The sequence below is a fragment of the Poecilia reticulata genome, linkage group LG5 (assembly GCF_000633615.1).
Source record: "Poecilia reticulata strain Guanapo linkage group LG5, Guppy_female_1.0+MT, whole genome shotgun sequence".
Lineage (NCBI taxonomy): Eukaryota > Metazoa > Chordata > Actinopteri > Cyprinodontiformes > Poeciliidae > Poecilia > Poecilia reticulata.
In genome coordinates this window covers 17,999,741-18,027,415 of record NC_024335.1, presented here as the reverse complement: position 1 = coordinate 18,027,415, position 27,675 = coordinate 17,999,741, and the positions used below count along the sequence as shown (strand labels likewise).

Sequence of the window (27,675 nt, the reverse complement as noted above, 5' to 3'; positions counted from 1 at the left end):
GGGGGGGGGGGGAGAAAAAAAAAGGCATGCTATAAACTCAAGGAATTCACCTTTTTCAATAAATGTAATTTATGTGATCCAAATCTGTGAAATGTTGTGACATGTAGCCAAACATACAGGTTTTAATATTTCTGTCAAAAATAACCAGAAAAGGGGAAACAAGTTAAAAGTTGTTTTTTTTCACTGATTCTGGCAGAAAACCAAAACAGCCAGTCTGCTGCAGAGACTGACTTAAAGGAAGAATGCCACAACCGAAATATTTATATCATCCAGTGGAAATTACGAGACAAACTCTTAGTAGTCCAATATCGGATTTGATGAAGAGGCCGATCCTCTTCACATTTCTGAACATTTTTATTTTAAACAGACAGCTCATTCTGTAAATCTGCTGTCTTAATATGTCCTTAACTTGTTCTCCTATCAGAACTTTTACTCCATGGAAGCGGTACCGGAAAGGCATTTCATCTTTGGCAAACGTTCCAACAAGTCTGTAAACATTTCTTTTCCCTTGTTGAAAGAAAAAAAAAAAAAAAAGACCAGAAGCCAGCCATTCAATCCATGAAAAAAAACCTGCATCAATGCAGAGGAATTTACAAAACTGAAATTGTTTTAAACCAACAATTAAATACAAGGAGCCCCCAAAGAACAGATAGGTCCTCTGTTGGATGAGGTGGCTTCTTTCTAAAACTGAAATATACGCTGTTTGCCGCTGGATAAATACGGGGTGGAGGCGACCCCTTCCATGGTTGAGAAAGGAAATGCTGAAGGGGGGAGAAAAAAAAAAGAAAAAAAGGATGTTTTGCATCACTTCTTCTAGGATCAGGTACTGAGTCTCCGGCCGGGATGATCCTGAGTGCACCGGCTGGTAAACAGACTATAGCAGCTTCTTTTTTTAGGGGGGGGGGGTGTCACGTTTCTAACTTTTTTTTCTCCATGTCATTCACAACTGTACGCTCATACACTCATTCTGGACTCAGCATCCCTTCTATCATCATCAAACACTCATTCACACACACACACAAACACGTTCTCAGGCAGTTGTAGTTCCTTTGCATAGCCTGTGGACCCGAGTCCACTTTCCCCAAATGTAAACGCCGTAAGGCATTGTGAATTTTATTTGGTGCAAAGAATACTGCCCCCCTACCTCCCACCCAGAGGTGTCACAGGATCACAAGCCTTTGGTTTCCCCAACCTCTCCCCTCTTTCACAACCAATTATCTACCATCCATGCACAGGTTTTGCTGCTTCTCATTAAGCTCATGTGATTCCTTCCCGCTGCCTCGTTTCCTTCCCTTTTCGCTCAGCTTCGGCAGCAGTTTTTCCAGTACAGTTTCTGTTTGAGAGGAGCGGAAAACGAGGCAGCAGGTAAAAAAAAAAAAAACTCAGCTAAATGAGAAGCATGGATCTTGCGTGCAAAAATGGCTTCACAAATTCAACACATAAGGCTTGTGGTATACACTTTTTTTCCTTTTTTTTTTTTGCATTGCTCAAGAAAAAAAAATTAATATATCATCTGCTAACTCTTGTTTTCAATACGAGTCTCAAAATAAATAGATCTCCCTCTTTTTTCTTTGTTTTGTTTTGTTTTTTTTACTTAAATACAAGTTAATATTTTCTCTCTGGTGCTCAAAAATACTTTTAGTCTGAAGAGAGTCCTTCACAAGTTAGAGCTGAAGATTTCACACAAGCAGGCTGCTCCTTTCTGCTGATCCAGTGGCATCAATTCCACAGGAGCAAATTCATCACAGGGAGGAGAAAAAAGATTTTCAATATTGCAGGCTATTAGTGAGCCTGTGGAATCAAAGAAAAGAGGGAGGGAATGAAGGATGAAAAGAATAGGAAGAGAGAAGGATGTAGGGGCAGGAAATGAAGAGGCGTTAAATAAATAAGAGCGGGTTTGGTCACTCCCACCCTGGTTTGACACTCCGTTCACAATACTGATCGGTGCTGGCTTCTCAGCACCAGGCCTGGGCTCTGCGCTGGTCAAAATCAGCTATTAGTCGCTTGATGTGGGCCAGCTTGTTGTGCAGGTATTCACAGCGCTGTTTCTCTTCATGGTAGTTGGGGTTGTGCTGTAAGAAACGCAAATCCATAAGGTCAGACTCGACGTTCGTCCCTGTAAGGCCGCATGTGCTGCAGCTCAGACTTGGGCAGCCCGAGGCCAAGTAATGTTTAACTCGTCTGAAATTAGGGCTGGAAAAATCAATCTGTACCTCACTAGACATGTTCAATATCAATACATAACACGTCTGAGTAGAATATTCAATAATTTCATTGAACTCAGATCGAGAACCGCACAGCATTTTGGGGGACGTAGACAACGGAAAGACATTAGCTGCTCAACCTCATAGCCAGCTAAGCTAGGGTGATGGCATCGACTGACTCACTCTTTGGTTACCTAGCAACAACCTGCCGAGTAACCTGCGCAGCAGCAGCAGTTTCAGGTGTGTTCTGCTTAAAAATAAAAACACATTGTGGAGGGAAAACTGAATAAGGTCACATCACCAGCAATTTTAGATATTTAAAGACAAAAAAATCAAAAACTATTGATACTGTGATATAAAACGCTTATATTTGTGACATGTTCCTCAGCCATATTGTCCATTTCTATTTGAAATCAATGTAAAACACTGGTTAAAAGCTAATTTTACCTGCTGGGTTTAAAACGGCATTCTATTAAAGCAGGGGTGGTGCCTGAAGCCGGTCCTCGAGGGCCGGCATCCTGCATGTTTTAGTTCTCTCCCTGGTGGTAGCAACAACCTTCTCAGCATGTCAATGTTCTTCTGAGGCCTTTAATGAGCCGTCATTTGATCCAGGTGCGTTAAACCAGGGAGAGAACTAAAACATGCAGGATGCCGGCCCTCGAGGACCCACTTTGAGGACAAAGGTTCAAAGGTTGAACACATCCTTCTGACATCACTATTAAATAAGTTGAGTCAAAAATCCAGCAAATCCTGCAATGCCTTGCAAAAATATTCACACCAAACTTGTATGCATTCTGTGTGACCAACCAACACAAAGTACTGGTAGAGATACTTGTTTCTGCTTTTTAAACCTTTCTACAAACGAAGATCGTAAAATGCGGAATACATGTGAATAAATGAGCCATGAGTGAATGAGCCTTGCAGAACCACGTTTTGCTGCCACTGAAGCGTCTCTATTAGGAGACTCTGACAGACTCAGTTTACACACGTCTTTGCAAAATAGATCAATCTCTGTCAGATTAGATTAATTTAAAATCTTGTTGCAGATTCCTACTTTATGTCTGAACTTTGACTACTTCATTCCAGCGCCTTAATATAACTTCATCTAAGAGGTACAGATCCAGGGGTTGAAGACATTTCAGGAGAGATGTTTATTTTTGTTTTGTTTTTTAGTTTTTTAGCATAGTTGCCCAAGTTTAGTTCTCCAGAACTACTCTGCTGTAATGTTTAGATGCATCTCTTCTCTAAAACATCTGAATGAAGAGCCTGAATTCCCTCATCAGCATGTTATTCAGCTCTGCAGAGGCTTGCTGATGAGCCATTCGTGTGCTGTTAGAAGAGGGATGCATCGAAACGTGATAGGATTGTAGCTATCAGGGAATGCACCGTGCTGATAAAGGCTTGGTGTTTAGATCTACAGTAATATAGACGATCACTAGAATAAAAATGGATTAAGGCAAATGGTCAACATCAAAGAACACGCTGCCTGTCAGAGTCAGAAAAGCAAAGGCAATATTACAGTAGCCAGTTGAACTACTTACTTGTTTCATCTTTTTGTACTCTTTCAAGACTTCTTCTTGCACTTTCTGTTAAGAAAAAAGATTTCATGTCAGAAAAACCTTTAAGCTACATCAACAAATGCTTAAGTAAAAATAAGCATTAAAAAACAGGATCATTTCTTTGCCTAAACTGAATGAGTTTACTGACCAATCCAAATCCTCACTATCAGACAACAAGTTGTATGAAACTTTCTCTACATTATACATCTTGGGCTCATTAGTAAATATGACGTGCTGTCATTGCTCAAAGACGGAGGCAGTGCTCCAGCCCGACCTGGTGCTCCTTGGTGCCGGGAACCAGCTTCCTACACTGAGCGTCGAGCTGAGTGAAGCGCCTGGTGATGCCCTCCACGCGGGCGTGCAGCTGACGGTACTCGTCGTATTCTGCGTTGAAGTCGTTTTTGTAGCTTTGTCTCTGGTTGAGAGACGCCAGCGGCGCGTACTTCCTGTGAATGTGCGGTCAGCAGAAAACCGTCCGTCAGTCCACCTTTCCAAGCAGTTATCATTTTTACAGAGTCACCCAGGAAGCTTTGCACCTGATGAGCTTCTCTATAATCTGACAGAGCAGTAAAAAAAAAAAAAAGAAAAAAAAAAAAGCTCTGAAGGACACAGAACAGTGCTCTATGACATTTCTGCATCCTCTTCAAGTAAAGTTGTTTTCTTTACATCTCAGAAATTGAAAATTAAAACTCACACTACATAGTCGGGCATATCAGTTTTGGAAGAAGATTCAGAGGAGTGGACTGGCTTCTCTTTGACTGAAAAGACAAGAAGGGAGAAAGAAAAGTCAATACTGACCTGGAAGCCCATCCAACATGACAAATGCTCACTAAGCAACTGAAACAAACCGGGTGGCACAGATGCATGCAATATCAATACCTGAATTCATCATCACAAAATATCACTAATATGGTCCAAAGTGCCAAACTTAAAAAAGGCTAATATCCAAACCATAATGAAAAAATGAAAAATGTGGATGGCAAAATTATGGAGGTGAATTGGCAGAGAGAACCGAGTCTTACCACCAGCCTTTTTGACTTTTAGCTCATTATTTCTGAACACGTCCTGTGAAACTAAACATCAGAACAGTGTTGGATTTTAATAGCATCAACATAATAAAAACTAGAAATATTTCCTCAAAAAAGTTTGCTGACCAGAATCAGGTTTCAGTATACATCTAGTAAGTCACATACTAACGAGTGACTTATACACCAAATTACTTTTTTTTTTTTTAAAGTGCAATTTAAAAAAAAATTTTTTTTAATTCTTTTGAATTGCCTTATAACAATTGAAGAGAGTAAAACAACAGAAATCAAGAGGGGGCCATAAGAATCTTCTTCATTTTGGGCTGTACAATACTCCAAATTAGCCCATAGAGGGCGGAAGAGGGTTTCTCTAATGATTATGGCATTTATGGATTTTTAAGTGAATTTTTTAGTGAATAGTGAATTAAGTTCAGACTTCCTGTGCAATTCCTGTTCATGGCAGATTCTTCTTCTATGGTCAAAACCACCCAATAGTGAGGTTTTAGATAAAAGTCAGTGCTTTCAGATAAAAATATTAATGAGGAAAAACTCCCATTAGTATATTTCTTTTTTTAATTTTGGGGGGGAAAAAAGATGTAATTAACTTTAAAAATCTGGAACAAGACATAAAAACAATGTATTTAGTAGAGATATTTAGACCACAAGCTAATTTGAAGCTTGTCCAGTCTCTGACCGGGGTTTAAAGCTCAAATTTTAAATCTACTACTGGTGGATGATAATCTAAAACCAGGACCCTTTAAAACAGACGGGATTGTCTAAATGGTGTTTAGGACTTTCCTAAATTAAGTTCTTTAGTTAGTTAGTTTAAAAAAGGTTGTTTTGTAAATCCAAAGAAATTTAGAGGATTATACTTTTCTAGATTTAGTTTAGTAGAATAATTTGGAAAAAATGTTACGTGGACTACACAGCTATTAAAAACTAACACAATAAATCTAAATGACAGTCATTACATGTACAAACATTTTACTTTTGCTAAAAGACTAAAACCAGAGATGACCTAAAACCTTGATGAATTTTCACCTTGGCTCCTAATCGACTGAATGGAAACACAAAAATCTTTCATCAGTGAAACCCCACCAAGAAGCAGCAACATCAACTCTCTTCCTTAAGGTTGTCATTGAAGAGAGAAGAAATCTCAGTTATTTTCAACATTTTAATTAGCTATTTTAAAACGAATATAAATTTCCTTTGACATAGCTGTGCAAGAACAATAAAGACCAAGAGAAAATAAGAAAGCTGAACATATTTTAGTGAGGCTGCTCTGTTTTATCATGTGTAGTTTTTGATCTCTGCCACGTAACAAGCTGGATTTTGACTTGGATTGCTGGCAGCCTGTAGGAATCTGACTCAAGTAAGGATCATCATTCTGTAAGGAAGATGGACAGACTGCTGTTTCAGTAGGGCCAGCTAACAATGGTCACAGATATCTGATAGGAAAGAAAGCCCACTTGGCAATGTTTTTGCTCAACATTAGTAACATCCTGTTTTACAGTAACTGCTTCTCCTAATGTGGCGACTGTTGGTAATACTAATTACTACGGAGCTCTAATGACAGGAAGACCAGAAAAAAAAAAAAAACTTTCAATGCTGTTAATTGTTATTATAATGCACCAAAATAAGAAAATCCTGATCGGTCCAGAATAACACTATACAGCTCTCAAAAGTATAATATATTTCCCAAGTCTAAGTTTAGTCAGACATAATCATTCATGTGGATGAACTGGCTTTTTGGATGTGCTCCACCTGAGTCGGAGTGAAGCAAAGTGAGACGGTGTGAAGCGACAATAAAGAAACTCCTGCTGTTAGCGAAAGTGTTTCCAAGTGAATCTGACAACAGTGTCAAAGATTCTTAAAGTCAAACCTGATGGCCAACTGGACTTGCTGGAACTGGTCTAGGTATGAATCACTTATTACTCAGTATATTAAATTTGTAGTCAGTGGCTAAGCTATGGAAACAATGCGTCTACTGTCATACCTTGATCTTTGTAAGGATTTTTCTCAACAGCTTCCTCGATGACTTCCTCAGCGCTGCGCCTCTTTCTCACCGTGTGACTCTCCTCTGCCACCGCAACAGGAGAACTGCTGCTGCAGGCTCTTTCCGTTTGTTTCCCTTTGGCCCACTCACGGTCCTTGTCTTTGTGCTTCTTGGATTTCTTCTTGAATTTCTTACTTGTACTGCTAGACAAAGGAGGGCTGGTGACAACAGTGGAGGTTACTATGAGAGAGGTGCAGGGGGGCGGGCTGGGAGAGGCGGCTGCTCTGGGGGCCGGGTGTGGACAGCGCTCCTGCAGGGAGCGGGAGAAGGGGCTCGGCGAGGGGTCTCTGCAGGAAGAGCTCTGGTCCATGGGCAGGTCCTGAGTGCCGCAGCCCTCCGGGGTGCTGGGGGAGTTGGAGTTGGAGGCTGGGCTGAGCTGCTGATGCGCCGGCGGGTGGGAAGGTATGGGGAGATGGGTGGGAGGCCCTGAGGTCACGCTGGGGGGCAGGGACGAGTGTTTGGAGCGGGGGCTGCTCTCGTCCTCGCGGCGGTCGGAGGACGAGGCAGCGGGCCCTCGGCTGCTCAGGTGAGAGATGCGGGCTTTCTTGGGAGCCAGAGGGTCGATGAAGTCGAAGTCTGCCTGGCGTTTCTGCGAGAGCACAAGAAAAAAAATTTAATTAAAATTTATATCCTCTTGTGTGAGTGTCTGTGTGTTTTTCTTTTTTTTTTTCCATACCTGCGGGGATGAAGGGAAACCGTCTTTAGGCGAACTGTTTGATGAGACTCTCTCAGTAGGGAGACCCAATTTGCTATTAAGAACAAAGAAATACATCAGTGTGGAGCAAATATCATTATACAAGAACAAGGGAAAAAAATATTTCCTACACCTGACATATATTCATACACACACACTCTCTGTATATCCATATAATCTACATTTTATTTACTTTTTAGGCTTTTTAAACTGGGACCCGAGTCTGAATTTCATGCAAAGTGGGCTGGTAAGACAATGAAAATCTTTGAGAAGATACACTTATTGAAGGTTTAAAAAAAATATGAAAGATTCAACTTTCAATGATCTTGTTATAATTTATCAACTTAACTCCAATAAAAGGTTATACAAAAACAACAAATCAAATTGTAATAAATAGTTTTAGTGTTGCACACCGTGCATATTGTGAAGCTCAAGTCAACCGTGTTTACTTCTCTGACTCTTACCAATAAGCCTTTGTAAGTCTCTGCTTGAGTCATGTTATGCATCACCTGCAGAATGCATGCTTTAATAACACGTGAGGCTCTGCGGCCCTGTGATTCTTCTCTTGTTCAAAAATAGACTTAGAAAGTCTTTTTAAAAAACAAGAGAGGCAAAAGGATAACAGTTTATTCCAGTACCGGGCTAGAATCCGGTCAGCTTGGATCTTCTCATCCTCAGAATAGCCAGGCCAGTCCCGCTGCACGTCGCGATATATAAACTCCTTCAGCGAGTAAGTGTTATCTTTGGGATTCAGGTTTGCCACCTGTTGAACGAAGACACAGTGAGCGAGTTCCAAAGTTCAAACTTCAGCAGCATGAGAACTTTTCTTAGCTTCCGAATTTCCTGCACGGGCCACCTGTGCATGCAAATGACGTGCAACAATTTAGCGATTGGTTTCTAATCAATGGAGACTTTTTCTTTTTTCAGAACTTCCTCGGGCAAATGTGGAAACTTTAATCATATGTTGAACAAGAGCAAAGAGGATCTCTGGGATTAATGCCGACTCAGGGGCCTTATGAAAGTTGCGCAGCAGGCTCTGTATCTCGAAATTAGCTGCACTGGAGTTTCGGTGTTGCCTACAATGCAACTTGGGCCGCATCAAACTTTAATTGCTGCAAATAATCAAAAATTTAAGTAAACAAAATGTCTGATTACTTGTTGCAAGGTGGTCCCCAGTGAGTTTCGGTCCTTCTGGTTGATACCGTCCCGCTGCAGACGGCCCAGCACTTCCAGCTTCTTGTAGGACTTGAGCGCCAGCAGGTGGATGATGCGGTCCCGGAGGGGCCTCTGAGATACAGGGTTGTTGGAAAGGCACTTGCGTATAGTGTTGGCTGGGTTGATAGGCGTGGAGCGTTTGCGCTCTGGGACTACATCCGGTGCCGACAGTGCTGGCTTACGAGTGTGCACCTGCTTTCCTAAACACAGAACGTAAAAACAGAGTTGAACATTTTCTCCACAGGGAGTTTGAACTGCATGTCGTATGGGTTTATGCATGTATGTGAAAAAACAGCACAGATCTAAAAGGTACAACCCACAACTCGCCATTAAAAATATCTACCTTTGGAGAAATGGCCATCAAATTGAACTCTGCATTTCTTAGAATAATACTTATGCTATTAATGGACAAATTAGGCAGAAGCAAAGAATGACCTAGTATATCATCGATGTAAATAAAGCTAGAACGGACAGGTGAACACTAACTTTGATATTTTGAGGACACATAACACGTGTATTCCTCGTTAGCCGTTTAGACGACTGTTGTATTTCTGGGCCATGTGTTTTACAGGCAAGTTCTCATGCTTCCTAACACTTGTTATGAAATTCTAAAGCTCTTTAAGAGATTAAGGTTAGTGACGGAGAAGAGAAAGGAAACCAGTTTTTTTCCAGGCAAGATGCAACGCAAGATGATCTGTACTTTATCTAAAAGGTTTAAATCATTTTCACACAGAAACGCCAAGAATTGATAATAAAAATCATAATAATAATAATAATAATAATATGGCTATTTCTCAAAAGAACCAGATTACTAAAGATAAGTAGTAGTTTTGGATTAAACAAATGGCTTAAAACAGCTTTTGCGTAGAAAAGGTGCTGACAGTTAACCAGCTGCGACAGGTTTCAGACCCACCGCTTTCCTATGCAGCTCCTCTCGTTTCCCAGTTTCTGTCTGAATCAGTTTCTGTCTAAAGTTGTTTATGCAAATAGATTCCTGCATTTATGTCACAGAGGACAGAGGTCATATTATACAGATAAAAAAAAAAGTACCTTAAAAAGTTCACGTTTTAAATTCTTCTGCAACACCTGCATAATCCTTGGATCTATATCTGCTACAAGTGTTGGGCACAAAAATAAAGGATACATTTTTTTCACCTCATTTTGAAATGAGATTAATTAACTCCACTTTAGTCTGTCTATGCAGAGAAGAACTTTACGGCCAACATAGAGTACGGTAAAATATAGCTCACAATTTTATTTTTATGTAATTAAAGACATTTAACCTGAATATTTTTTTTTAAAATGGAGGCATTAAAAAGGAATAATCTCTCCAAGCCAGCGTTGTTCTTTGAGAAAAAGTTATTGCCTCATAAAGCTACTAAGTGGTTGTGCAAACCTTGGCAGCCAAAACTGCCATCAAACATTTGCAATAACTGGCAATTAGTCTTTCACATTACTGAGGAATTTTGTCTCATCATTGTTTTTTTTTATTGTGTAAATTGAGCCACATTGGGGGGTTTCGAGCATAAAGATGTTTTAAAGTTCGGCCTGAGGGTCTTATTTTAATCTACAACCCTTATTTTTGATTTTTTTTTTTTTGGTTACAGTCACTGATGTGCTTTAGCAAGCTGACCTGTTGCATAACATAAGGCCCGCGTCATCGGGCCTTTTTGCCCTTTTTGGACAGCAATTGGCCTCGACTTGGAACTTTCTGACAGATGCCATTTATGCCAGCTTGTTTCCAACTGTTAGATGACGAACACTGACCTTCACTGAGGCAAGGGAGGCTTTAGATATTCTGGGTTATTTTATGACATCGCTGATGGGTCGAAGCACTCTCGGGAGTAATATTGGTAGACTGCCCTCTCCTGTGAAGGTTCGTCAGTGTTTCATAATTTTTCATTCTGTGGATAATGGCTCTCAAACCTTGGAAACGGCTTGGTAAATTTTCCAGAGTGACCGATGTGATTCGTTTTGCTTTTCAGCTGTTTTTGAGTTTCTTTGTTTATATTGCTTTCTGGGATCTTTTTGCCTACATCACATTGTCAGATGTTTGAGTGACTGATTCTGCAGTAAGTTATCAAGTCCTACGTGTTGTAAAACAAAGTCAGTTTTCCTCAAAGCGTGGTTAATTACAGCTTATTCATGATTAAGCAAACTGTGTGAGTTTTTTACAACAGCAAAGTAGTTGAAAGATACAGTGTGAATTTTCAAACTACAGAAGTCTATTAAAATTTGTTTGATGAACTGAAAATTAAAAAAAAATTACAAAAAAATATATCTAAATTTCAAGTTTGACTCTTTTTTATAATAGTACTGACTGTAATGCCTAATCTTTATGGGCAATAATTTGGCACGCCAGCTATGAGGTCCAAAAATGGAAAAGTTTGCTAAAATTCAAGAACTTTAGCAAACCTTTGCTAAAATTGCAAAGAATAATATTCTTTGCAACTAATGCAAAGAATATTATTTAGTAAAGACCTTCAATGGGAGAAACACCAAATCATTGTTTGTTCTGGTTAAAAATAAAGACAACTAGAGTTTTAGAAGGTATAATTTTACTCGTCTTCAAAATGTAACTTCACTTTTTTGTTCATATTGTACGCATTAAGACATAACTACATAATAAAAAGGTTATAATAAACTACATCAAAAATAGAGGGACACTATTAATTGAATTCAATTTCTGTTCAAATTGAAACAAAGTGCCAGAGACCAGGTCAAAACAAATGATAAAAAACTGAAAATAAAAGACTTCACAGTGGCAGATAAACAAAGCGGGGCTGAGGGTCTTACCTCGGTATTGCCCCCCAGGCTTGATGACTTTGGTCCCCCGTTCACGCGTGTCCTCCACGGCCTGGGTCATACGTTCCCGGGTCACCTGGTAGGAGTCATTGGTGGCGCACACTGTGACCTTGTCCTGAACGGTCGCCAACAATGCCAGGTGTGAGGCCCCTGAGCTGGAGACAAAGATGCAGCGCGAGAGAGAGAGAGAAATGCGAGGCAGAGAGGGATTACCTTCCAGCAACGTGTAGTAAGACAGCAATAGTTGATTCAGCTGAACAGCGATTACCATTACCTGGACACATACTGGTGGATGCACTCAAAGCTTCCCTGAGGGTTGTCCTTGCCCACATTGGACAGGTAGAAATCAAAGTTGTGGAAGGTGTCGGAGGATTCAGTCCTGGGAATTTTAATGTGCTGTAAAATAAAAGTACAAAAATAAAATTAAAAAAATGCCTAACTATGAGACTTTAAATTAGTGAAACTGAATGGTGACCCAGGTTTAATGTACTAGTTTGTAAGTGAGAGATATTTTCACAGATAATAAAAGAGACTAATGATGAGTTTCTCTTTTTGACTAAAACACACTGGGATAGGTCAATGGTTTTTATCGTCGTTCAAGACATCCATATTTAAGTAGTGCTGCGTTCACAAGTACAGGACCTGGTGTCCCCCAGTGCAGCTCGTTTTATGTTTCACTGTCCCAACACACACTGGTCCCCAAAGAAAAGTCAGCAGATTGTTTACAACTCTTTTGAAGTCTGATAATGCCCTGTTTGATAGAAATGGATGTTTTCTTTAAAGACATAGCAGAAAAAAAACACACTTTTACCAAACCATGGTGTGAAAGATTAAACCTCACACTATGAGGTTATTTTAATACAAACTATGTAAGTAAAATAAAAATTACCCCTTGAAGTCCCTTGAATTGTACTGTTGGCCTTGAAGATGGTATATTCTGAAAAAGGAAGGAAAGAACACGGTTAAATCTGTTCACAATTACTGACAAAGAGGGAAGGTAATCAACAACATATTTAAGTGTTCATCAACAACAACAAAAAAATCCACATTAAATTTAAGCCATCAAAATTCAACAAAAAATTAAAATCAGGTTGATTCTCAGGGTTGCGTATGATTGGTAATCAGCAGGTCAAATGAAGAAAAATCTTGCTTTTATTTGTATTCATCTTCTATTCGGTAAGGGTATCAAAACTGACCTTTAGTCTACAAAAGCATCAAGCAAAAACAAATACATGCTGCACATTTTTTTGTCTCAAGTGCTAGAAAAAATAACGTCGGACCAAAAAGAAATCCAGAAATGGAGATCAGCCAGGAAAATAAAATGTATTTAAATGATTCATCTGAACCTAAAATGCAGCATGGCAGGAGTGTCCAACGTTTTTAGTTCTCTCCCTGGTGGTAGAGAACTAAAAACATTGCCACTGGAGGCAAGATATTAGCTGCTTATTGCATTTTAACTTCTAAAGAACACATATAATTGTTCTACAGACAAATACGAATGAGCCATCCAGATGATCCAGAGGAATTGAACATGTTCAGAATATTTTATATTTTATCTAGAGGACATTATGTTGTCTTAATTTAGTATCATTTCAGATTAGGTGGTTACATAGGCTGAAGCTAATGTCTAATCTAAACGTCTAATCCCAAAGCCGCCTTAAAAGACTCCAATCTCAAGAGAAATTTATCTTTATGTAGTTTTGTTCACTTTCCTGTTACACTCAGAAAGCAAACCCAACCGCCTTGACAACATTCAGTTACAACAGTTGCTTGTTCGGGACGCCATCACAAAAAGCAGAGAGCTGTCCAGCGGGTTCATCCAAGTGTTGGAGTAAATGCAGCAGTACCATGAATGCAGCTGCAGTTATACCAAGAAATACAAGGATTTAGGCGTTTTCAAATAACATATTCCTATAAATCACGTCTCATTTCCTCTCTTTGGTTCGCTGGACAATCAGTTTTACGTGGCCATATAAAGGTAGTTTCCACACTGCTTACTTTCCAGTCTTGGTCTAGTTTGTTTGAGGAGATGTGAACACAGAAATCGCAGAAATGGGTGTACATCCATATACTGACCGTTTGGAGGAAGTGGCTCCAAATGCAATCCGTCAAACTCATAAAGAAGATGTGGACCAAAGTAAACCAACCGTAGGTGTGTAAACGTCCATCAGGTAACCTCCACCAGGGTTCATTTGCAACTGAACTGACACCCATGTTTCCAGACAGACCAGAGTATAATGAGCTTTCACACCTGATCAACCTAAGCAGACAACCTGAATAACATGAACGCTGGCCCATTTAAAGTGGACTAAACAGTTGTAAAAGGGCAATAATCCACTGGAGGCAAGATATTAGCTACTTATTGCATTTTAACAAAATTTAACTTCTGAAATCTTGACCCATTTCTTCAAATACAGAAACTGAAGCATTATTAGGGTAAAGTTATGGAGGAGGAAAATGTTTTATTAAGCAGGAAGTAAACATGGAAACATTTCAGACACAAACAGCTACACACTCCTTTTCACATAAAAAGGGGCAGGATAAATGAAGTTAAAGGTGATGTTTTAAGAGTTCTCTTGATGTACCACTTTGATAATAAAATGTGAAGTAAACCTGTAGTGTTTTAGAGCTGTAAGATTGTATGGCAGGTATGCATGTGTGTCAGTGTCTAGGTTAAATAAAGCTGGTAGCCACAAATCTGCAGTGGCTGCAGCAGATAATAGGTTAGGACAGGAAAGCACAAAACTCAGTTTCTTCACAAAGCCTTAGCACACACACACACACACAAAATACTTGGCTAGAGTCGTTAAACATTGCAATCAACTAGCCGGAGAGGAAAGAAGTTTTTTTTTTTTCTTAATCCAGCTACCTCCCTTCGATGGTAAACTTGACACGTGCTTTTAAACTTACACGGTGAAGGAAGGACCATAGTTTCGCTAAAATACTTTAAGATTGAGAGAATTGTGTCACAGTTGTGAAGGCTAAGCTTGTCCAAGCCACAGACTCCCTCCCCCACTCGCTCACACAGTTCTGATCACATTTCACGTCGCCACAGAACGACAAAGATAGCCGGCTTCCATAGTTCGATGACTGGTTCAACAACAGCACACATTACTGGGAGGGAGAGAAACAAAAAGCAGGCAGTTTTGGGCTGCTCAGTCAGCAAGAGATGGCAGGCTTCCCTTCAGCAGACTGAACCCACTAACACAACCAATGGACTCTTACAAAAGAATTTTTGACTTTGTGATAATTTGGTCGTCCTAACATTTATAATCTAAGTTAATGAAAGAAAAAATATTGAGCTTTACCGAGTTTAATTGCTGATGTGGAATAATTCTGCATAAGACATCATGGAAAAAACAAAAAAAAACATTTTTTTCTCCTTTAATTTTGCCAAAAGTCAGCAGACAAACATCAAAGAAAAGACAAAAACTGAGCTATTAAATGAAAACTGAACTTTCACCATGTCTGTATTAACTGTTTGCTCGAGAACATTTAAATTTGTTAATACCAAAGTGTTTTAATATGCTGGCATTTAAAGCAGATGTATGTGCATGGTGGTATAATCCTCCTTTTGTAAAGGCAAATGTCTGACTAGTCACTCAAATGAAGTTTCAATAATTTTTTTTTTGGAATGTATGATTGCTTTAGTAGGAGTAATTCTTAATAATTTCTTCATTTCAGGGCAGATTCAACACTACAATTTTGAACACCTGCACCATGTTTTCTTTTCCTATTATTTTTTAAAATTATTATTAGGAAAGGAAAGAGAAAAAAACAATTTGACAACCGGGAAAAGACTGATCGTCACATCTCTCAAAAACAAAACACAACAAAAGATTTCTGAACACTAACGCCCTGCTCCAAGCTGTAGTTTATCAGCGTGAAAGGAACCAGAGTCCTGACATTATGTAACTCTTTAGTTGTTGGCAGATTGACAGAAGTTAAGGTCAGATAAATTGGCTGCAGGCATCTGCAACTCAAGTCCGCAGAGGTTTCTTCAGGTGAGTCTACCTGCGGTAATCTCAACATGCTTACATCACCTGAACACTTAAAGATTACAAAAGTTATATATAATGTGCTGCATTTACTCAGATCCCAGTGTAAATTGTCTACTTGTGGTGAAATAGCAAATATGCTCATATCAGTTGTATATAAAATATATGCTTATTAAAATAAGCAGCCATTATTAGTCATATGATTTTCTACAACTGCAAACACGACTGGAGTCACGTATTAACTGTTGTCTCCTATGACAGGGTCTGTAAGATAAACATATAAAAACATTGACCTATTAAAATAGCTTGTACACCATTCACCAGGAACAATTAATGTTATTTGATTGCCACATTGTATAATAGGTTAAAGAGCTATAAAAAGGTGGCTCTAGCAGAACGTGCATATCCCTAGCAGACTGCGGTGTTGGGTTTTCCAGCCAGTTGAAACCATATGGTAACTTGACCAAACACCTACGTGTTTTAAAAGCCTGCAAAGCTAAACTAAGTTCAATTTGAGTTTTTTAGTATATACTAATACATATTATTGGTGGTGATATAGTTACAATTTACAGGTATTAAAGTTAAAGTTTGCCAATATGCTTGTTTAGAGTTCAAAAATAAAAAAAAATAAAAACTCAAATGTTGATAACGTACGATATTGAAACCATTTCCTAATTGGGTAAGCACGTTAGGTCGGTTGAGGAGAGGAAAAAAGGACTAGGTTGACCAGCGAAGGGGGATTCTGACTGAAGCAGAGCTAACGCTAATCAGACTGTCAATAAGTTAACAAAGAGAATTTATAGTTTTTTAAATGTGTGTCACCTCCTAAAACCTGGCCAGAACACAAGCTGTGGCCTTCTCTAATTAATATCAGCCCATAAAGCGGCTGACACAAAACTAATTTAATCAAAAACAGAAGCAGAAAGTCGCCCTGTCAACAGTTTAGCTAACCTCCTAGCTTTAGCTGTGCGTGGCAGTTGGGAGAAGCGGCGTCAGCTAGAGACAGCCAGCTGCCATATTTACAGGAATTAATGTCTTCTTCAACTCACCGAACTACTTTGGTAGTTTTCTATCGCTCTCAGCGCCGTCTCGGTCAACTTGACGTGTAGTACGGATACTCTTTCGGCGCCCTGTTGGCCACAATTTAATCCGTACCTCCCATCCTCGGAGAGAGCCGCCATCTTTACCAGCCCTCCACCATCGTCCCTCTGAAGCCGGAGCATTTAGCAGCCCAGGCTCCCTGAGCGCACTCTGCTCCTGGGAGGGATTACACTGCTGGCCACAGGGCTGAAGTTGGATTGGTCTTAATTTTTCTCTTTCTAAACTGACCTAACCTAAAGTGTTTTACAGAGAATAAAGAAAGCACTGTTTTAATTAAACATTTTAGTTCAAATGTACTTTTTTGAGGGGCTATATTTAAAGGCTCAGCTTAGTCTTTTTTAAACCTTTATTTGAACACTTCTAGCTTCTAGTTCCTCTTTCTCTGTACACACAGACCCACTTCTGAGTTATGCTGACATGGTGGAACTAATTATAACCTTCTGAAAATGTCAGAGTCAGTTTCTGGGACAGTAATTTATCTATTTCACACACGGTTTGGCATACATTTTGATGCCGGTAATCAATTTTTGTATTTCCAAGTACCACCAAACAAATAGAAGTCTTTGACCAATGTTACAAGCAAACTTTTTTTTTCAACTTTTGTACTTTTTTTGGTTGTGTGAGATTATGAAAACCAGGAAGAAGAAATTAGCAGAAAGGTCCAATAAAGCGGAAATTCTAAATGGTAAAATCATAGGTTTACCACAAACCTCAAAGTCCAACATGGCTGCCTTGTGTACTAATAGAAACCATATAATAGTTTATAGTTTATGAAAGTAAAAATATTTACTTGTACTTTTGACAAATAAATCTCATGACTTCTTTTTGGTCCACAGCGTATTCCAAACTTCAGCGAAGATGTTGCTAGTGTTCAAAATACCAAAAATGCAGAAAATTGCATTAGTTGGTATTACTTTTAATACAGTGACATGGTAAATAATTTTGAAAATATCATTGGGTTTTTTAATTGGAATAGTTTTCAGAGTAAATGTTAACATTGTGAAATGAAACGCAATATTATTTTCTAGTCATCGAAAGTTGAGTGGAAGGAAAAAATGTGGGGGGAAAAAGCTTGCACTAGGAACAGGGGCTGCCTTTAGATCATTCTCAAGCATAATCTATTTAAGACTTCTGAGTTGGAGACTGTAAGTAAGTAACACATCAAGATCCATTATGCACAGACGAATACATGGGTTACAAATGTTTTATTCCTTGTGTCAAGTGTGGCATTTTTGTGTAAAATATTCTTTTTTTTAATTGAGCTTATAATAAATTGTGCTTATGGACACTTAAAATACCCTTAAAACTAATTCCTCCCATGTTTCAAATGATTTACCTCACACTACCGTTCAGTGTAGAATTGAAAAGAAAGCATAAACAATTTTAACTTTCACAACCACACCCTTGTCCTCCGCTTTTCCTAGTTTTTTTTTTTAGTTTTTTTTTAACAATATGTGTTTTCCTCGTCAACTGGACTATCTAGCAGTGTCAGTCCCCTTGACATGGTGATTAACGGCATAGCCATGGGCAGGGTGGGGAAAGGCTTGTGTGAATCCAGCAGATTACCGTGGCTCTTCACCCCACCCATCCCCCTGACTAGTCAGCCAATTACACACACCGATGCAAAATGCTCACATGTTTAAAAATATCTTAGCTGTGACAAATCAGGATTTTCCTTTGTTCGTTTTTGTAATCCGTTAACGTGTCTAACTTCAACTGAGTCAGAGAAACTAGACAGCCTCTGACGGTTTTGGTTTGCATTGCAGCCTTCCTTTCTTTGAATCCACGCAGATTTCAGAACCCAGTCAACCGTTCCAGTTCGTCTGACAGATTGCCTGCTGTGCCAGCAGTTAAGTAAGGCCTTTGAGGTGTATATGACCCGTTAATTTTAGAAGTCTTGTGTTTACTAAAGGCCCAGAAGGTGTCACCTGATAGAAGCTTAAAGAGCACCTTAAAATTACACTCTTTGTTTCCAGTTAAACTTTAAAGACTAAATGCTTGAAACTATTTCTAGAAGACAATACTGTTTAACCATGTGGCTAAACAAATTGCCTGCTGCTTTACCATGTCGTCAGTGTTTTCTTTGATTACTTTTTTCAACTAGAGTCAATGTAAAATACTTCATTTTTGGGGGGGCTCCATGTTTAGATCTAATCGACTATTCATGTTTTAGCATGAGATTAAATTTATTCAGCTCTGTTTCTAGTTCAAAAGGGCAACACAAGAAGGGACTGTTTGGATGTCTCCTTTACATAAGTCTGTCTAGGTTAAAGTAAACTATACAACGAATTACCAACCCTCACTAAAACCTTTTCATAACGGAGTCATCATCGTCAGTGTAAACATTAAAGGATTCTTAGCAAACCAATGTCATTAAAGTACTTGAAATAAAGAACAAAATATTATTTTTCAGCTTCATTCAGCACAATCTATGCGGGAAAGTTTTGGATGTGTGAATACCTATTAGCAATTTTATTAATATTACAAAATTCAAGTGATAAAACCCAAATAAATGAATTCAAACTGGAAAATAGACTTTATAAAAACTTTTTATGGAATTTAATTTAAAATTTTTCTCGAGGAATAAATTAGGATAACCAACTTTTATTTCCCCGTTGAAACAGATGAAGTCACACCACTGGGTCGCATCGGGTTCACGTGATGAAAACATCGTTATTCAGCATTTTGAAGGAGGTCTAGTGTGGTTAGACCTGAGACATTTACTTTAGGTTTCAGAAACAACTTTTTTTTTAATTTTTTGTACAAATGAGGAGCATCCAGAACAGCTGCTGACATGTGTAGGTCTGGTCATCCTAGCAGGTCCACTCTGGAAGCAAGAGGCTGAAAGAAGCTCCTTAAATCATACAAAGATCTGGAATTCTGGAGTTATGTTCTAGCAACAAATAAGTCTAACATTGAATTATTTGGGCATGTTTGGTGTAAACCAAGCATAGGATTTTAAGACTTCATACCATTTGTGAAACATGGAGATGGAAAAATCTCACGAACCATCAAGTGGCAAGTATATAATATTTATAAGTGGTGCACAACAAAATTTTACACTCTCTGGATTATTTTTCTGTCCCTTTCTATTTTTATTTTTATTTTTTACCATTTTTTCCACATTAGATTCTCATTCTGTGCCACAATGATTGGCAGAAATTTTCACAAAAAATGTCCTCTCACCTACATGTGCTCAGTTTGCTGTTTTCTGCTCTGGGTTATGCTGATGTCAGTAATCTGTTATTTTACTACCAGTAAAACACATAAAAAGGACTGAACCAATAAATCTTTAAACTCAGCAGGGAACGTCGACTACACTGAACATGTAGAGTTAAAGTATTCCAGTGAGTTAAATGTCAAAGTTATTTGTAACAGTAAAACTGTGCAAATGATAAAACATAAGTTAACAAGGAGATAAAAGGAGTCATTCATCGCTTATGGCAAGCAACTAACCGTTGTAAATCAATAAGAAAACCTTTTAAAAAAAAAAAGCTGTTTGCATTTAGAAGTTTATAAGATGTTTCATTACCAGGACCTTCTGCGGTACAACTCTGTTGTACTGGGTTTATCTAATTATTCAGTCATAGATTGAAAACATGGTATGTATACAGACAATGATAATGACAATTATTCAGCAAAATTGATGAACAAACAAAAATATGCTTAATTTAGAATACGACTCCACAATTTTTTAATTTAATTTAATTTAATTTTATAGTGAAGTTCCTTTCAAAATTATACATGCAAATTTTAAATGCATCATGTGATGCACCTGTGAGGTACATCAGAAACATAATACCAGGGAGAAACAAAGTTACAGTGAAAGAAAAGGATTTCTCTTCGACAAAAAGCCCCCACCTCCAAGATAAAACTTTGCTAAAGAAAATAATACAATAATCTTCACTGGATTAAAAATAGCATAACATTAAAAGGCCAGAAAAATATTCCAGTTTAATAACAATCACATTAATGAAAACCAGATGATTAAAAAAAATTAATGAAAGCACCACTTGCTATGTGAGAAATATAAAATTGACGTTGACCGTCCAGAGAGCTTTTATTCATTGCTTGGTCAAATCCAAAAACTTTGAAAAAGACGACTTTTCCATGTGAAGCACAGAGCTGTTTGAAGTTCACCTCCCACTCCACTCCACTCCACTCCACTCCACTCCACGTGGCGATCTGGCCCTTGAGGACAGATTCTGTTGGCAGTGAGAAGAAAACATCTGCTCCTGTTTAACCCACCCAATAAAAGAAAACACACACACTGCACACAAGACAGCAAGGTCTATGTGTGAACGTGGGAGCATGTTTGTGTTTGCGGGCGAGAGGGATGGAGGAAGACAACAGCACACACACAACCTAGTTAGTCAAGTACAGCTTTTATATGTGCATATAAAAAAGATGATATACATAATATTCTGTACATGTTGCATAGATTCTTGTCAAAACCCCAAATTCTTTCCACGTGGAAAACATGGAAAAACAACTCCCAATCTGAGTCTATTTTCACCCACCTGGTCTTTAAAGACCTTGGGACAGCGGCTCTTTCAGTTAATGATTGGCCACTGTGGGGAAAGTGTGCACTTACTGTTGCCTCTTATCACTGCCGACCACAAAGCCACTGGAGCAGTATCTCTGAGGCTGACATTAATGGAGAGGACAGTGCTTTGTTTACAGAGACAGGTCAGCTTCTCTTTGTCTGCTGGGGGAAGAGAAAGTGTGCATGCAAAAGCGCTGTTGACACCAATGGACCTTTAATTCAGTGCAGGTTGTGCAGCTAGCTTGAGCACGATTGCTTGCGCCATTTATTATCTCACAAAACAGACCATAAAAAAAAATCAGAATCTTTTATGGAGATTTTATTAATATTTGCATTCTCATTACTATGATTTTTATCAGTTGTCTTGTGAGACGCCATGTATTCCACCTTCATGAAATGGCATGAGATACAGTGCCTTGCAAAAGTACTGATGTTTTCTTTCCTCGTTCTTCACATTTTAGCACATTACAACCACAAATGTAGCGTAATCTAATTTCAGTATGAGTCCAGCTGTTTGGTGGAGACCTTGGTGGTAAATCAGTGAGTAAATAGCATCATGAAGACCAAGGAAAACAAAAGACAGGTCAGTGATAAAGTTTAGGAGATTTCTAGCTGATATGCCTGACACAGCATCAATAGGAGAAGCAGCCGTGGAGACTGTGCAGATTAACAGCTTAGGCAGGAGTGTCTGTTGACAGGACAACTGTTAGTTATCTACTCCTTCGTGGAAGAGAGGCAAGAGGAAGTCTCGAGTGCTGAAGTAATCCCATTTGCAGTTTGTCGCCAACTGTGCCGGGATAAGTTACCTGGAAAAGGGTGCAAAACACCATGTGTAATGGATAACTAACATTGGAGTTCAGCTTGGACGCACCACTGAAACATGGTGAAGGCAGAATTATGGTGTGGGGATGCTTTTCTTTATGAGAGAAAGGGTAGCTTGTCAAAGATGATGGATGATGGTTCAGATCAAACCTCTTCTCAATTCCCCCATGGGGATCAATAAAACACACTGGGGTTTGTTTTGATTGAAAACATGGAAAGGGCATGAATACTTTGCACACCACTGCATACATAAATGAGTGCAAATTGCAGAACTCTCTTATCCTTCCTTTCTTAAAAATTCAGCACCTGTGTAGCTCTCTCTTCTCTATATCATAAGCCTCACACTGCCTTCCCAATGAGACCAGTCTCTTTTTAGGCACATGGGCGGTAAGGGGCGAATCCCACCAGCTGTACTCTGGCGAGAGCACACATGTGGGTCTGTGGTCGATCAGGTAGCGGTTTAAGTAGCTTTCTTCCAGTCCTTTGGCCATCACTTTGTTCGCCTCGTCCTGAAGTATAAGCAAAGAACACTCCCGTGCAAGCCTGCGCATCTGAGAAACCACCCCGCCATAAAACTCTGATGTGTAATAGTAGTCTCCCTCGTCCTCCTCCACGCAAGCGGATGACTCTTCTTGGTCTTCGTAAGGGAAATTGCTTCGTGGCATTTCAAAGAACTCTGGGTGTAGCGTAGCCACCAGATCCCCAAGGATTTCTTCCCCCACTGGGCCCACAAACTCCTGGTCAACGTCAGCGCAGAAGATGTAGTCGACCTCTTTGCCAATGGAGTCCCAGAGGGCTTCGGCGAACAGCACCATGCGACGGTAAGCCAACTTGTGCCAGCCAGGCAGCTCCGCAGCCGGAAGCACCTTCATCTGCCGTCCAGGGCCCAGCTCGACCGGAGGATCCAGAGTGCGGGGGTTGTCTGTAAGAATGTAATACGTGACCATCTGACCAGGGAGGAAATGGTTTTCGGCTGAGTAGAGGAAATGACGGACAAACCGGGCGTAAGTTCCGACCACAAGGGCCAACAGGCCTACGCGAATTCCTCGTTCTGAGAGTTTCGCCCTGCGCCACACTGAGTTGTGGCTGTCACCCCAAACCATAGGGGCTCCCCAGGATGTCTCCTGTGGAGTTTTTGAGTCCACTGTCTTCATTGAAGACATGTCTTTCAGTATCATTCCATCCTTCATTCCCAACACCTGAGACAAGGGATGGGCTGACTCCAAACTGGCAGCAGCTTTACGTCCATTAAAGAAGTCTGGAGAGACAAGAAGTTGTTATTTAAGAACAAAAAACATACTTTACTTGGATATGGAAAGTAATCACGCCTATTAATATTTAACTGATACCTAAAGTCAACACTGAGACAGATAGGTTTAAAACTCTGCTGGAAATGTAGAAAAAATACAGAAATTACCTTTATAAAAAAATGATCGGAAGCAACAGTTATAACTATTTGGTTGGCCCACAACTCGTCTAAGGTCAAAGTAGGTCTGTTTTTCTGTGTGCATGCATTGTCCTGATACAAAGTGATAGAACATATTGCTCTGCATACTTACATATGATAAGAGACAGTAGAAAACAGCACAGGATGAGCTGTATTCTGTTCATTCTGACTGGACCTGCATGACGACAAACACACAGTGTGCAGTGAAACAACTTCTCATCCACTCTAACGCAATGATGTTTGTTTTTTTTATCCTCTTTGAGATTTCTTCCGTGTTTGCTGTTTTCATGCAACTTAAATGGTTCGGTTCAACCAACACTTTAAAATGAAGACAAAGATAACCCGGGAAAACATAGAGAAGCAGTTTTAATCTGCACAAGCCTTTGACATCGTTGTTCCCCTCCTCTTTGCAGGATTGGATTAATTCACTCACACTGAGGGGTTTTAAACATGAACAGCCTGTTTAAGGTCAAGCTACAGCATCTGAATTTATTTCAACGTCAGACTTGGATGAGGCCACTCCTAAAGGTACATTTATTTTGATCCATCCAGAGGTGGACTTGCTACCTAAAGATGGTTGAGTTTAAAACCACAAACTCATGGCCTGACCTTCTCCTTCAAGATTTCTGTAGACTTTCTTTCTGATCTGCTCTTGAATTTCTCAAAATTAGGACAGGATGTTTTTTGGGGGTTTCTTTTTAGATATTTTAATCAACTTCAGGTTCTGTTTACAGGGTCGGTATTTTCCAGGCACTTAGTGTCATCTTATAGCACAATCAAGTGACTATGTTACCTTCAGTTGCTATGGAAATCCTGAATTTATCAAACATAACTCAAAATCAATTTGACATCTTGATATTAGCCTCTATGTCTTTAAGAAGCTCCTGTTCCTTCTGATGTTCCTCTTTCAACACGTCATCACAACAATCCTCCTCCATTATGCTGCCTACAACCATTATTATGAGAGTTGGACTGCAGAGTAGTTAGTTTGATGAGCTCAGCAGGTGTTCAGTTCCACCATGTTTGATAATTGCTGCTGCTGCTGCTAGACTGTAGGAGTTGAATGGGGACGAGTTGCTGCACGGCAGAGCTTTGTGGAAATAAGCGATGCTTGGAGAGAACAAACGTTTAGGCATCATGAATGTTTGCCACGGGAGATTAAAGGATTTCTCAAACATGCATGAAAGAATCAAAGCAACATACTAGGTATGTTTTTGGTGATGGAATAACATTAGAACATGATGTAAAGCTCAAGAAGTTGATTTTACATAATAAGTATTGTTTTTAATCCTATGTTAATCAGCTGTGGTTATGGGTTAATAGGGAACTTTCTTTTCCACACAACCAAATAAGTTGCTTTTTTCCCCATTTAATTAATTAAATCATTAAAAACCTTTTAGTTTTTTGTATTTCATAATGTGATTTTTGTCTGATATTCAGATTTGTTTCATGCTCTAAAGTGCTTAAGTGTGGTCAAATAAAAGCATAGAAGAAAAGAAATCTGTAAGAAGGCAACTACTTTATCGCACCGCTGTTTTTTTGCTGCAGTTTGAAACCTAAAGTTTTTCTGCTGTGGTTGTCTGTTTTGAGTTGGAGGAAGTAAAACAAGAATATAAAGGATGACATTTAGATGAATAAAAGCCTGTAATCTGCAAGACCTCATATGATACTTTAGGCAAAAAATAGAAAACAAATGAGACAGATGTCAAACATCTTTGACGGCATGCGAGTCCCGTAGGTTTTCTTTTCGTTTTACTTGACAAATTTCTGGAAATAGTTTGAATTTCAGCTGCATCATTCTGAGCAAAAGCAACTTTGACCCACATGCGACACACATACGCAGCTGCCAATGATAAACGAATTAGGAGAACAACAACATCAACAACAACAAAAAATGACCAAAGAAAGAGGCTGCGCATTGCTGCTGGAGAGAGTACTAACCTGCAGGAGACTTGCAGAACAGGAATAGTGCCATACTGCTATCGGTCATTGGTTTAAACTCTCAAAACCTAATCTAATCTAACAGTGCAGGAAACTATTTTTGCCTATTGTGTGTGTTTCTCTGGGTAGCTCAGCCAGCCTCTTCCTGAACGTTTGCCATTAAAACCACGGTATTTGGCCACTGGTTTTCCAAAGCTTCAGATTCTCTCTCCACCTCATGGCTTTCAGATTATTTTCCTCTCCTCTTGCTTCACGTACTGAATCTTCTTTCCAGCAGCTCTCCCCCCCCCCACCCTCTCACATTCCTCTTAACATTTTTTTTGTTGCATTTTTTTCTGCAGCTTTGACTCTCGGAGCAAAATCCAGACAGCCAGATGTGTGGGGAGGAGTTGAGGGAAACAAAACCAGGGAAGTGCAACTGCTGAAAATGTACACACAATCAAGAAACAGCAGAGATAAACAATTTAGCTTCCTTCCCACACTGGGGAGCAGAAGTTCAGAGTAGAGAGTCACTAAATGTCTGGGTTTTACTTGCTTTATTTACAGTTAAACTTAGTACTGATGTTGGATTTGTTTTGTCCACAAGGTGGAGGTATTTAGTTGGAAATAGACACACGACTGCATGGAAAACATGAGAGGACAAATATTTCTTTGAGCAGCATCAGACCAGCAGATGGCATAGCAAATATGATATCACCGATTCACTGTAAAAATATGGAGCTTTGTCTCTCTACATAGTCAGCCTTTTGGGGTCTTTCTTTTGGAAAGGTGTCAGGTTTTCTTGTTCTGGCTTGTCCTGCAGAACAGAAACCAGAACCAAACATAGACAAGCAGCATTCAGCTTCTACGCACCACAAATCTGAAACTGAAGAAAACTGCAAAACAGCTGAAACATGAGTTCCTTTAAATCAAGGCTAAAAACCCTGCCTGGTTAGAGTCGCTTTTGGACAGTAAATGAAACATTGACCAACATATTAAATGAGTGTTGACAAAATGCAATGTAATGTTTTCTCGATTGGTTACTGTATGTTATTTTGATTATTTTATAATTTTTTTTATTTTTGTGTTTCTATGATGTAAAGCACTTTGAATTGCCTTGTTGCTTAAACGTTGATTGATTGATCTACACTTCTAAAAGCTGCATGAACAGTCAGAGAGATGAACCTGTTCTGATGTGAAATGTGGAAATTTTTCAAGAGCAGAAGTTTGCATTTTGACGACATGTCGTGTGGCCTAATCAAAGTGATTGACCAGTATTATAGTCAAAGGAAATGTAAAGACGCTTGCTGTTGTGTGGTTGTTTTCACTGCAGGAGGAAATGGTGCGATGTACGTGTATAGAAAGCTTGTCAGCAGAGGTGAGCTGCGTGGGAACGAGGCTGCCATTCAAACCAGACTCAGTTACAGCAGCTCTGTCAGGAAAACGGGACAAAATTCAAGGAAGCTACTGTGAAAAACTTCTGGAAGGAAACTAAAAATGATGGACTCAAAAATAATGAAAAGATGGAGGAAAGAAAACAGGTAATTGCCACAATCACAAATAATCAGAACATAATAAGCACTTTGAATTAATTGCCTTGTTGCTGAAAATTTGCTATATAAATCAATTTACCTTACCTTACCTTACCTTACCAGAACTCATGTTTTCTGTGCTTATTGACATTTCCACTCACAGAAAAGCTCACAAGGTTTTTACTGTGGTAATAGATAGTCACAGGTAATAGACCCTAAACAAAAAAAAAACTCTCTGCATCCCGACAAAATCACTTCAGACTCCAGGTGTCACTTTGCAGTTTATTCGATAAATTTCAGATCTTTTTTTTTACACATCCATACAGAAATGGCAACATAACATTAATTTGTGTAAACGACGTTTGACTGAAGAATCCGTCAACAGAAGTGATTAAGAAAGCAGCACGGGCTGCTCTGAAGGGAAGGTAAGTTGGAGCGTGAAAAGCTTTTTTTTATCCAAACGGGTCACTTTGCTGAGGCGGCGACTCCGAGGCGGAGAGCAGAGACTCCCCACTACGGCTTCCAGAAGGATTCATGTCACAAACACTAAAGTCTAAATCCAGCAAAACTGATCGACATTAAACGGAGATTAAATGTGCACAGCAGTAATCATAGCAGAAATTAAGGCGTTCAAACATGAATGTGCTTTGATGCTGCAGAATTCAGCCCCTAATCTACAGAGGTTTGGGCCAGGCGAAGTTTTTTCTTCCTTTTTTTCTTGTTTTTTTTTCTGCTGGTACATATGCTGGAA

At 39.3% G+C, this 27,675-nt stretch overlaps 2 protein-coding genes across 2 annotated transcripts; both read right to left on the bottom strand.

Moving 5' to 3' along the window:
* Positions 1–895: 895 nt before the first annotated feature.
* ell2 (elongation factor for RNA polymerase II 2) lies at positions 896–16,829 on the bottom strand. The gene is made up of 12 exons (XM_008409463.2): positions 16,606–16,829; positions 12,448–12,495; positions 11,833–11,954; positions 11,550–11,713; positions 8,694–8,953; positions 8,177–8,301; positions 7,521–7,593; positions 6,785–7,433; positions 4,458–4,521; positions 4,038–4,209; positions 3,746–3,790; positions 896–2,072 (listed from the first exon to the last, which is right to left on the bottom strand). Exons 1-12 carry the CDS (start codon positions 16,777–16,779, stop codon positions 1,956–1,958), a joined length of 2,013 nt encoding a protein of 670 aa, XP_008407685.1. The 5' UTR covers positions 16,780–16,829; the 3' UTR covers positions 896–1,955.
* A 4,196-nt stretch (positions 16,830–21,025) lies between these two features.
* LOC103464991 (globoside alpha-1,3-N-acetylgalactosaminyltransferase 1-like) lies at positions 21,026–25,692 on the bottom strand. Its single transcript, XM_008409462.2, has 3 exons — positions 25,414–25,692; positions 23,585–23,647; positions 21,026–23,283 (listed from the first exon to the last, which is right to left on the bottom strand). The coding sequence occupies exons 1-3, from the start codon at positions 25,460–25,462 to the stop codon at positions 22,325–22,327; spliced, it is 1,071 nt and encodes a 356-aa protein (XP_008407684.1). The 5' UTR covers positions 25,463–25,692; the 3' UTR covers positions 21,026–22,324.
* Positions 25,693–27,675: the final 1,983 nt, after the last annotated feature.